Genomic DNA, 12863 nt, shown 5'->3' on the forward strand with positions numbered 1-12863 from the left:
ACACCACGGGTACCAGATAGGTGACAACGAGCACCCTGGGATGCCTGTTGTGTTTGGTCTTGCTCCTCCTCCTCCTCCTCAAAGCTACAATCCTCCTCTGACTCCTCTTCCTCACAATCCTCTTCCAGCGTTGCCGCAGGTCCAGCAAGCGATGCTGATAAGGCTGTTTCTGGTGGTGATGGTGACCACAACTCTTCCTCTCCCTCTTCACGCTCATCTACAGCCTGATCCAGCACTCTTCGCAGGGCACGCTCCAGGAAGAAAACAAATGGTATGATGTCGCTGATGGTGCCTTCGTTGCGACTGACTAGGTTTGTCACCTCCTCAAAAGGACGCATGAGCCTACAGGCATTGCGCATGAGCGTCCAGTAACGTGGCAAAAAAATTCCCAGCTCCCCAGAGGCTGTCCTAGCACCCCGGTCATACAAATATTCATTAACAGCTTTTTCTTGTTGGAGCAGGCGGTCGAACATTAGGAGTGTTGAATTCCAACGTGTAGGGCTGTCGCAAATCAAGCGCCTCACTGGCATGTTGTTTCGCCGCTGGATATCGGCAAAGTGAGCGATGGCCGTGTAGGAACGCCTGAAATGGCCACACACCTTCCTGGCCTGCTTCAGGACGTCCTGTAAGCCTATGTACTTATGCACAAAGCGTTGTACGATCAGATTACACACATGTGCCATGCACGGCACATGTGTCAACTTGCCCAACTTCAATGCCGCTATCAAATTTTTTCCGTTGTCACACACCACTTTGCCGATATCCAGTTGCTGCGGAGTCAGCCACTTTTCCACCTGTGCGTTCAGGGCGGACAGGAGTGCTTGTCCGGTGTGACTCTCTGCTTTCAAGCAAGTCAAACCCAAGACGGCGTGACACTGCCATATCTGGGATGTGGAATAGTACCTGGGGAGCTGGGGGGGTGCCGTTGATGTGGAGCAAGACGCAGCAGCACAAGAGGACTCAGCCGAGGAGGTTATGGAAGAGGATGGAGTAGGAGGAGTAGAGGAGGTGGCAGCAGGACTGCCTGCAATTCGTGGCGGTGTCACCAACTCCTCTGCAATGCCACGCATTCCTTGCTTGTCAGCCGTCAGCAGGTTTACCCAATGCGCAGTGTAGGTGATATACCTGCCCTGACCATGCTTTGCAGACCAGGTGTTACGGACCGTTTCAGCATAAAAGGGGAAAAATCGGTTTAGGCGATAATCCCCTTTTCCCAAAAAGGCACAGCTACTGTAAAAGCACCAAAACTCACGAACTGGATATAGATGAATAAGGTAGCACTCCAGCTGGAACCTCATAAATAGCTGCTAGCAGATGAATAGGAAAAGCAGACATCAGCTTACACTCCTTAGCAATCAATCTCCAACAGCATACAGTGAATCCCCCCAAGAACGAGACAAGGCTCCGTGTTGAGGGTCAAGCAGTGGTCTGAGGTGCTGGGGCACCCAGCCTGGTTTTTATTTCATGAGTACACATACAGGCCCCACCCAGGGGGAGGCATAAAATAACCAATCACATACATGGTTCAGCCCACACATCCCCTCCCCTCAGATAACATTAAACCCAATTATCCGGTACACTTTTCCAGCCAAGTTCTGGATGTACCCCAAAAACAGGGGGTACGCCTTTAAATCCAGCATCGCTGGATAGCCCTTATTCAGGGGGGAAACATATCCAAAATTCAAGTCATTCAGATGAACAGTTCGGCAGATATGGGTTTCCAAAGATTTGACCGACCGCATGGGTAAAGTATCCGAAAACAGTTCCATGCATTTTGGCCCTGCGGTCGGTCACAAACAAGGGAATGAAAACAGGCGAATTGCCTGTGTTATAGAGCCTGGAGAGGGTTTGAATGAATTCCCTTGTTTGAGGGGTTCTTTCTACCGAACGGCGGGCCATTCGGTAGTTTCTATACGAAATCCTGGAAGTCTGGAGGTCTCAGCGGTGTTTGCCTAGTCAAGTGTCCGATTTTAGTTCCAGACACTCGACGGCAAAACACCGCTGTTCGGTAGTTTAAGATGGCCGCCGCCACGTGTTTGTTTCCCGAATGGCGGCCACCCAGAGGACAAAGAATACATTACACTGATTGCCAATTACCCGTTTGCAACATTGTTGCAAACTGTAATTGGAGGCACACTTATTCCTGGGTGGTCTGGTTGTTCGGTAGTTTCACTCAATATAATGAATGGAGTGATTCTACCGAACAATCAGATGAATGCTGCATACATATCACCCAGGTTAAACTTAACACAGGAAATACATATACAATATTACAGGCAGCACACTAGAACCTGCTTCACAGTCTTAAAGGGACAGTAGTCCCAAAAGTCCCAATGTGTCCATAGATGCTGTTAAAAGGGCCAGTAGCAGCAATATACAGTACAATATGCCCAAATATAAATCTTTAAATGTACCAGTTTTCCAGGGGCCATAGTCAGCGGGTAAGAGGCAGGCAGCCAGGCCCCTCCAACGTCCAGTGGCGAGGTGGGTTCCGCCACAGTGTGATAATGTAATAATGGTGTGATGATGGTGTGATAATGTAATAATGGTGTGATAATGATGTGGTGTAGTGAGATAGTGGTGTGATAATGTTGTGGTGTAGTGAGATAGTGGTGTGATAATGTTGTGCTAATGATGTGATAATGTAATAATGGTGTGATGTGTGATAATGTGATAATGGTGTGACAATGATGTGGTGTAGTGAGATAATGGTGTGATAATGTAATAATTGTGTGATGATGGTGTGATAATGTAATAATGGTGTGATAATGATGTGGTGTAGTGAGATAGTGGTGTGATAATGTTGTGGTGTAGTGAGATAGTGGTGTGATAATGTAGTAATGGTGTGATAATGGTGTGATAATGTAATAATGGTGTGATGATGGTGTGATAATGTAATAATGGTGTGATAATGATGTGGTGTAGTGAGATAGTGGTGTGATAACGTTGTGGTGTAGTGAGAAAGTGGTGTGATAATGTTGTGGTGTAGTGAGATAGTGGTGTGATAATGTTGTGGTGTAGTGAGATAGTGGTGTGATAATGATGTGGTGTAGTGAGATAGTGGTGTGATAATGTTGTGGTGTAGTGAGAAAGTGGTGTGATAATGTTGTGGTGTAGTGAGATAGTGGTGTGATAATGTTGTGGTGTAGTGAGATAGTGGTGTGATAATGTTGTGGTGTAGTGAGATAGTGGTGTGATAATGATGTGGTGTAGTGAGATAGTGGTGTGATAATGTTGTGGTGTAGTGAGAAAGTGGTGTGATAATGTTGTGGTGTAGTGAGATAGTGGTGTGATAATGATGTGGTGTAGTGAGATAGTGGTGTGATAATGTTGTGGTGTAGTGAGATAGTGGTGTGATAATGGTGTGGTGTAGTGAGATAGTGATGTGATAATGTGGTGGTGTAGTGAGATAGTGGTGTGATAATGGTGTGGTGTAGTGAGAAAGTGGTGTGATAATGTTGTGGTGTAGTGAGATAGTGGTGTGATAATGGTGTGGTGTAGTGAGATAGTGGTGTGATAATGGTGTGGTGTAGTGAGATAGTGGTGTGATAATGGTGTGGTGTAGTGATATAGTGGTGTGATAATGTTGTGGTGTAGTGATATAGTGGTGTTATAATGTTGTGGTGTAGTGAGATAGTGGTGTGATAATGTTGTGGTGTAGTGAGATAGTGGTGTGATAATGGTGTGGTGTAGTGGGATAGTGGTGTGATAATGGTGTGGTGTAGTGAGATAGTGGTGTGATAATGGTGTGGTGTAGTGAGATAGTGGTGTGATAATTGTGTGGTGTAGTGAGGTAGTTTTGTAATAATGATGTGGTGTAGTGAGATAGTGGTGTGATACTGATGTGGTGTAGTGAGATAGTGATGTGATAATGGTGTGGTGTAGTTAGGTAGTGGTGTGATAATGATGTGGTGTAATGAGATAGTGGTGTGATAATGTTGTGGTGTAGTGAGATAGTGGTGTGATAATGGTGTGGTGTAGTGAGATAGTGGTGTGATAATGTTGTGGTGTAGTGAGATAGTGGTGTGATAATGATGTGGTGTAGTGAGATAGTGGTGTGATAACGTTGTGGTGTAGTGAGAAAGTGGTGTGATAATGTTGTGGTGTAGTGAGATAGTGGTGTGATAATGTTGTGGTGTAGTGAGATAGTGGTGTGATAATGATGTGGTGTAGTGAGATAGTGGTGTGATAATGTTGTGGTGTAGTGAGAAAGTGGTGTGATAATGTTGTGGTGTAGTGAGATAGTGGTGTGATAATGTTGTGGTGTAGTGAGATAGTGGTGTGATAATGATGTGGTGTAGTGAGATAGTGGTGTGATAATGTTGTGGTGTAGTGAGAAAGTGGTGTGATAATGTTGTGGTGTAGTGAGATAGTGGTGTGATAATGATGTGGTGTAGTGAGATAGTGGTGTGATAATGTTGTGGTGTAGTGAGATAGTGGTGTGATAATGGTGTGGTGTAGTGAGATAGTGATGTGATAATGTGGTGGTGTAGTGAGATAGTGGTGTGATAATGGTGTGGTGTAGTGAGAAAGTGGTGTGATAATGTTGTGGTGTAGTGAGATAGTGGTGTGATAATGGTGTGGTGTAGTGAGATAGTGGTGTGATAATGGTGTGGTGTAGTGAGATAGTGGTGTGATAATGGTGTGGTGTAGTGATATAGTGGTGTGATAATGTTGTGGTGTAGTGATATAGTGGTGTTATAATGTTGTGGTGTAGTGAGATAGTGGTGTGATAATGTTGTGGTGTAGTGAGATAGTGGTGTGATAATGGTGTGGTGTAGTGGGATAGTGGTGTGATAATGGTGTGGTGTAGTGAGATAGTGGTGTGATAATGGTGTGGTGTAGTGAGATAGTGGTGTGATAATTGTGTGGTGTAGTGAGGTAGTTTTGTAATAATGATGTGGTGTAGTGAGATAGTGGTGTGATACTGATGTGGTGTAGTGAGATAGTGATGTGATAATGGTGTGGTGTAGTTAGGTAGTGGTGTGATAATGATGTGGTGTAATGAGATAGTGGTGTGATAATGTTGTGGTGTAGTGAGATAGTGGTGTGATAATGGTGTGGTGTAGTGAGATAGTGGTGTGATAATGTTGTGGTGTAGTGAGATAGTGGTGTGATAATGATGTGGTGTAGTGAGATAGTGGTGTGATAATGTTGTGGTGTAGTAGGATAGTGGTGTGATAATGGTGTGGTGTAGTGAGATAGTGGTGTGATAATGATGTGGTGTAGTGAGATAGTGGTGTGATAATGTTGTGGTGTAGTAGGATAATGGTGTGGTGTAGTGAGATAGTGGTGTGATAATGTTGTGGTGTAGTAGGATAGTGGTGTGATAATGGTGTGGTGTAGTGAGATAGTGGTGTGATAATGTTGTGGTGTAGTAGGATAGTGGTGTGATAATGGTGTGGTGTAGTGAGATAGTGGTGTGATAATGTTGTGGTGTAGTGAGATAGTGGTGTGATAATGGTGTGGTGTAGTGAGATAGTGGTGTGATAATGTTGTGGTGTAGTGAGATAGTGGTGTGATAATGTTGTGGTGTAGTGAGATAGTGGTGTGATAATGGTGTGGTGTAGTGAAAAAGTGGTGTGATAATGTTGTTGTGTAGTGAGCTAGTGGTGTTATAATGGTGTGGTGTAGTGAGCTAGTGGTGTGATAATGCTGTGGTGTAGTGAGATAGTGGTGTGATAATGGTGTGGTGTAGTGAGATAGTGGTGTGATAATGTTGTGGTGTAGTGATATAGTGGTGTTATAATGTTGTGGTGTAGTGAGATAGTGGTGTGATAATGTTGTGGTGTAGTGAGATAGTGGTGTGATAATGGTGTGGTGTAGTGGGATAGTGGTGTGATAATGGTGTGGTGTAGTGAGATAGTCGTGTGATAATGGTGTGGTGTAGTGAGATAGTGGTGTGATAATGGTGTGGTGTAGTGAGGTAGTTTTGTGATAATTATGTGGTGTAGTGAGATAGTGGTGTGATAATGTTGTGGTGTAGTGAGATAGTGGTGTGATAATGGTGTGGTGTAGTGAGATAGTGGTGTGATAATGTTGTGGTGTAGTGAGATAGTGGTGTGATAATGATGTGGTGTAGTGAGATAGTGGTGTGATAATGGTGTGGTGTAGTTAGGTAGTGGTGTGATAATGATGTGGTGTAATGAGATAGTGGTGTGATAATGTTGTGGTGTAGTGAGATAGTGGTGTGATAATGGTGTGGTGTAGTGAGATAGTGGTGTGATAATGTTGTGGTGTAGTGAGATAGTGGTGTGATAATGATGTGGTGTAGCGAGATAGTGGTGTGATAATGTTGTGGTGTAGTAGGATAGTGGTGTGATAATGGTGTGGTGTAGTGAGATAGTGGTGTGATAATGATGTGGTGTAGTGAGATAGTGGTGTGATAATGTTGTGGTGTAGTAGGATAATGGTGTGGTGTAGTGAGATAGTGGTGTGATAATGTTGTGGTGTAGTAGGATAGTGGTGTGATAATGGTGTGGTGTAGTGAGATAGTGGTGTGATAATGTTGTGGTGTAGTAGGATAGTGGTGTGATAATGGTGTGGTGTAGTGAGATAGTGGTGTGATAATGTTGTGGTGTAGTGAGATAGTGATGTGATAATGTTGTGGTGTAGTGAGATAGTGATGTGATAATGGTGTGGTGTAGTGAGATAGTGGTGTGATAATGTTGTGGTGTAGTGAGATAGTGGTGTGATAATGTTGTGGTGTAGTGAGATAGTGGTGTGATAATGTTGTGGTGTAGTAGGATAGTGGTGTGATAATGTTGTGGTGTAGTGAGATAGTGATGTGATAATGGTGTGGTGTAGTGAGATAGTGGTGTGATAATGGTGTGGTGTACCATCAGTTGGTGTTTTAAAGGGACACTCCAGGCCCCTAAAGCACTTTTTTGCTAAAACATTTTATGTGTAAAGAGTGTGTCCTCGTTTTATTTTACATAAAGTACAGATTTCAATATAAATTGGCAGTTTTATAAAATAACCTTGTTACACCCCCTGGCTGTCAATCATACAGCCAGTCCTGTTACTTCCTGGTCTGTTTAGCTCAGTGGAGATAAACTCAAGAGGCAGCAATTGCCCGGAGCACCTGTCTTCTCATTGAGCTGCATTGGGAAGTCTGTGATTGGACAGCCAGAGAAAGTCTGGGCGGGGTTACAAGGGGAGGCCTTGCAAGTACTGCAGATAAGAGATCTGCAGCTATTGCAAGCTGTTTTAGGTATACCCACCAATGACAAATAATGCATTAAATGCCTGCATGTATTAATTTGGGGTATATCTACTAAAACGAGATTTTAAAAAATAATAATTTGGGCCAGTTGAGTGTCCCTTTAACCTTCTGAGACACTTGGGGTCACCTGTTGTTCCTCTATTTTGGTCTGTGGGCTCCCCCTGCTGGCACAGCCCTGGCTCTGCACCCTTCCTATATAAAGGAGGGGGGGTGTAAATAACAGGATTGTGCAAGATGGAGGATCCCTATGTCAGCATGCTGCTCCAGCAGGTCAGGGTGTGTCTCCAATATACAGATAACCGGTACGGAAGGGGTTAATAAAGCTGATATAACCCCTCTGTAATAGCTCACCCCCAAATCATTGTACAGTATTAATAGGAGAATCACAATCAATAGAGGACCCCCCCCCCCATTAATCTCTGTAAGGAGCCCCCCCCCTTAATATCTGTAATAGCTCACCCCCAAATCATTGCACAGTATTAATAGGAGAATCACAATCAATAGAGGAGCCCCCCCCCCCCCATTAATCTCTGTAAGGAGCCCCCCCCTTAATATCTGTAATAGCTCACCCCCAAATCATTGTACAGTATTAATAGGAGAATCACAATCAATAGAGGTGCCCCCTTCCCCCCCCCTTAATCTCTGTAAGGAGCCCCCCCCCCCCTTAATATCTGTAATAGCTCACCCCCAAATCATTGTACAGTATTAATAGGAGAATCACAATCAATAGAGGTGCCCCCTTCCCCCCCCCTTAATCTCTGTAAGGAGCCCCCCCCCCCCCCTTAATATCTGTAATAGCTCACCCCCAAATCATTGTACAGTATTAATAGGAGAATCACAATCAATACAGGAGCCCCCCCATTAATCTCTGTAAGGAGCCCCCCCCACTCTCATTAATCTCTGTAAGGAGCCCCCCCCTCTCATTAATCTCTGTAAGAAAGAAACCCCCCACTCCCATTAATCTCTGTTAGGAGCCACCTCCCCCCGTTAATGTGTCAGAAAAGCCCCCCCCATAATCTGTAAGGAGAGCCCCTCCCCACGTCACACCCAAAGCATTACACAGTATTAATAGAATCACAACCAATAACACCATAATCTGTGCAAGGAGAGCCCCCACAATCTGTGTAAAGAGAGCTCCCCCCCCTCCCTCCCCCCAATCTATGTAAAGAGAGCTCCTATATTCCCCCAAAGCATTATATCCACCCCATTCACCCCCATATTCTCTGAAGCACCCCCACCCGGCCACCCCCCAAAATATTCACAAATATTTCTATTATAATATTTAACCCTTTCCTGTCCCATGCCTTGCTTCACACTCATTGTGTCTATGATGTTGTGCTCTGAATGTAAAGTGCTACCCTACGGTATATAGCATTCATATTGTGCTGCAGGTAGCTGAGTTGTGGAATTCATCTCTAGCATATAATCTGTACAGGGCAGAACTCTTCATACACTGCCCATCAGTATGACACGCTACATGCCCCCTCTACCTCAGGTTGGTATGAGGGGGGAGGCTGACAGTGCTTCCCTGTGCCAGTGCGGTGTATTCGGGGATGTTCCAATATGTGTCTGGCCCTGCTACTCACTCCTGTGTGTATACCTGGCATGGAGGGTGCCTGGCACTGCCACTGTCTGTGCTGTGTATACCTGGCATGGAGGGCGCCTGGCACTGTCTGCGCTGTGTATACATGACATGGGGGAACCTGGTACTGCCACTGTCTGTGCTGTGTATAGATGGCATGGGGGCGCCTGGCACTGTCTGCGCGGTGTATACATGGCATTGGGGGCGCCTGGCACTGTCTGCGCTGTGTATACATGGCATTGGGGGCGCCGGGCACTGTCTGCGCTGTGTATACATGGCATTGGGGGCGCCTGGCACTGTCTGCGCTGTGTATACATGGCATTGGGGGCGCCTGGCACTGTCTGCGCTGTGTATACATGGCATTGGGGGCGCCTGGCACTGTCTGCGCTGTGTATACATGGCATTGGGGGCGCCGGGCACTGTCTGCGCTGTGTATACATGGCATTGGGGGCGCCTGGCACTGTCTGCGCTGTGTATACATGGCATTGGGGGCGCCTGGCACTGTCTGCGCTGTGTATACATGGCATTGGGGGCGCCTGGCACTGTCTGCGCTGTGTATACATGGCATTGGGGGCGCCTGGCACTGTCTGCGCTGTGTATACATGGCATTGGGGGCGCCTGGCACTGTCTGCGCTGTGTATACATGGCATTGGGGGCGCCTGGCACTGTCTGCGCTGTGTGTAGATGGCATTGGGGGCGCCTGGCACTGTCTGCGCTGTGTATACATGGCATTGGGGGCGCCTGGCACTGTCTGCGCTGTGTATACATGGCATTGGGGGCGCCTGGCACTGTCTGCGCTGTGTATACATGGCATTGGGGGCGCCTGGCACTGTCTGCGCTGTGTGTAGATGGCATTGGGGGCGCCTGGCACTGTCTGCGCTGTGTATACATGGCATTGGGGGCGCCTGGCACTGTCTGCGCTGTGTATACATGGCATTGGGGGCGCCTGGCACTGTCTGCGCTGTGTATACATGGCATTGGGGGCGCCTGGCACTGTCTGCGCTGTGTATACATGGCATTGGGGGCGCCTGGCACTGTCTGCGCTGTGTATACATGGCATGGTGTAATGTTTTGGGGGGGAAGGTCTGGATTGCAGTGTTTTTGGCAAAGTGGGTGTATCAGTGTGCCGACACTTTGTGTGTTCTGAGCTGTTGGACACAGTGGGTGTGTTGGGGGTGTATACTCTGCGTCCATTGGGCTGTTCTAGGGGTGAGGCTCCCTGCCTGGGATGGGGCCCATTGCATAAAACCTGTTTGTGCTGTGTTGGGGCCATTTCCTCCCAGTGCTGGCAGTGAGTGTGTGCATGCTCTGCATGTGTGATACCATGTCATTCACTAACCCTGCACACGCTGAGTGACCGGGGGTGGGAGAGCAGACAGCACTGTGTGTTACTAATTATCTACATTTATTCTATAAAATCTGAGCAGATGCAGTGAGGTGAAATCTGATTTGGTGACATTTACTCTAAAATACCCAAACTGTAGCAGAGAATCTTTACCAATCTCCTCTTTTAGCCAGAATGTTAGAGCGTGTGACGTTGTGTGAGCGCCATAGCAGTGATTGTCAGAGCAGAGTCGCACAAACTGGAAAAGTCTGTTTTGAGGGGAATGTCTCGAATTCCTACGCACACGTTAACATTACAAGAATTAAAAAGTGAAATCATGGCATCCCTAGCGGTGACTGCGCACTGCGTTTCATGGCGGCAGACCTAATAACGGATGCGTGCTGTAGGAACGTGAGCGCTTTCATTAAAGGTAATTGTTCCCCGTAACATGAAGTCAAGGCCCCTTTAATGAAATCTTTATTGAATAGAACAAGCTGCGAGGGATCTAGAGGAACCATGTGAATAACCCCCATTTCGCTGCACTTTGCTTCCTAAAAGATTATTTAGCCTGTTGCCGTTAGATCATAAAATATTACGAACCGGTTTAATTGTTGAGACATGAATACCCCATTCTGTAAGTTTGTTGAGGATGTTAATTCTCTATCGTGTACTCCATGTGGAAGATCTGTTATCAGCCTTTCCACAGTCAGGAAATGACCAGACGCCATTTACTGTCACACCATCGCCGTAGGTTTACTGGCGTCTGGTTGCGATGCAGGACCTGCTGCGATCTCATTTCTGGGGTGTAGATAAATCCCGCTGAGGGGTGATACCGCATGTGGGGTTTCACACAGAGATTAAATAAAAAAAAAAAACCTCTGTGTTCCGTGACTTTGTGTGACGGGGATCAGTTATGAAGGATGGTAAGAACGTGGCTTCTTAATTAGGACTTGGGCAAAATTGTAAGGGGGGAGCTTGTACGGAGATTACCGTCCCCTTAATGAATGGCAGAAAAATTCAATGTAACAGCAAATGTTTAAAAAAAAAAAAATGTAAATCCAGAGATAGAAGCAGGGCTCGCTCTGTTTATACACTATATAAATCCATAGATAGATAGAAGCAGGGCTCGCTCTGTTTATACACTATATAAATCCATAGATAGATAGAAGCAGGGCTCGCTCTGTTTATACACTATATAAATCCATAGATAGATAGAAGCAGGGCTCGCTCTGTTTATACACTATATAAATCCATAGATAGATAGAAGCAGGACTCGCTCTGTTTATACACTATATAAATCCATAGATAGATAGAAGCAGGGCTCGCTCTGTTTATACACTATATAAATCCATAGATAGATAGAAGCAGGGCTCGCTCTGTTTATACACTATATAAATCCATAGATAGATAGAAGCAGGGCTCGCTCTGTTTATACACTATATAAATCCATAGATAGATAGAAGCAGGGCTCGCTCTGTTTATACACTATATAAATCCATAGATAGATAGAAGCAGGGCTCACTCTGTTTATACACTATATAAATCCATAGATAGATAGAAGCAGGGCTCGCTCTGTTTATACACTATATAAATCCATAGATAGATAGAAGCAGGGCTCGCTCTGTTTATACACTATATAAATCCATAGATAGATAGAAGCAGGGCTCGCTCTGTTTATACACTATATAAATCCATAGATAGAAGCAGGGCTCGCTCTGTTTATACACTATATAAATCCATAGATAGATAGAAGCAGGACTCGCTCTGTTTATACACTATATAAATCCATAGATAGATAGAAGCAGGGCTCGCTCTGTTTATACACTATATAAATCCATAGATAGATAGAAGCAGGGCTCGCTCTGTTTATACACTATATAAATCCATAGATAGATAGAAGCAGGGCTCGCTCTGTTTATACACTATATAAATCCATAGATAGATAGAAGCAGGGCTCGCTCTGTTTATACACTATATAAATCCATAGATAGATAGAAGCAGGGCTCGCTCTGTTTATACACTATATAAATCCATAGATAGATAGAAGCAGGGCTCGCTCTGTTTATACACTATATAAATCCATAGATAGATAGAAGCAGGGCTCGCTCTGTTTATACACTATATAAATCCATAGATAGATAGAAGCAGGGCTCGCTCTGTTTATACACTATATAAATCCATAGATAGATAGAAGCAGGGCTCGCTCTGTTTATACACTATATAAATCCATAGATAGAAGCAGGGCTCGCTCTGTTTATACACTATATAAATCCATAGATAGATAGAAGCAGGGCTCGCTCTGTTTATACACTATATAAATCCATAGATAGATAGAAGCAGGGCTCGCTCTGTTTATACACTATATAAATCCATAGATAGATAGAAGCAGGGCTCGCTCTGTTTATACACTATATAAATCCATAGATAGATAGAAGCAGGGCTCGCTCTGTTTATACACTATATAAATCCATAGATAGATAGAAGCAGGGCTCGCTCTGTTTATACACTATATAAATCCATAGATAGATAGAAGCAGGGCTCGCTCTGTTTATACACTATATAAATCCATAGATAGATAGAAGCAGGGCTCGCTCTGTTTATACACTATATAAATCCATAGATAGATAGAAGCAGGGCTCGCTCTGTTTATACACTATATAAATCCATAGATAGATAGAAGCAGGGCTCGCTCTGTTTATACACTATATAAATCCATAGATAGATAGAAGCAG

General features: G+C 44.9%; 1 protein-coding gene across 1 annotated transcript in view; it reads left to right on the forward strand.

The window, feature by feature from the left end:
• The first annotated feature begins 7450 nt into the window (after positions 1-7450).
• GPT (glutamic--pyruvic transaminase) overlaps positions 7451-12863 on the forward strand; it is a 57479-nt gene continuing 52066 nt past the window's right edge. The window contains exon 1 of the mRNA XM_063450934.1: positions 7451-7527. Coding sequence (XP_063307004.1) covers positions 7460-7527 — 68 coding nt within the window. The 5' untranslated portion in view covers positions 7451-7459. The remainder of the gene's footprint in view (positions 7528-12863) is intronic.

Source organism: Pelobates fuscus, chromosome 4 (assembly GCF_036172605.1).
Source record: "Pelobates fuscus isolate aPelFus1 chromosome 4, aPelFus1.pri, whole genome shotgun sequence".
Lineage (NCBI taxonomy): Eukaryota > Metazoa > Chordata > Amphibia > Anura > Pelobatidae > Pelobates > Pelobates fuscus.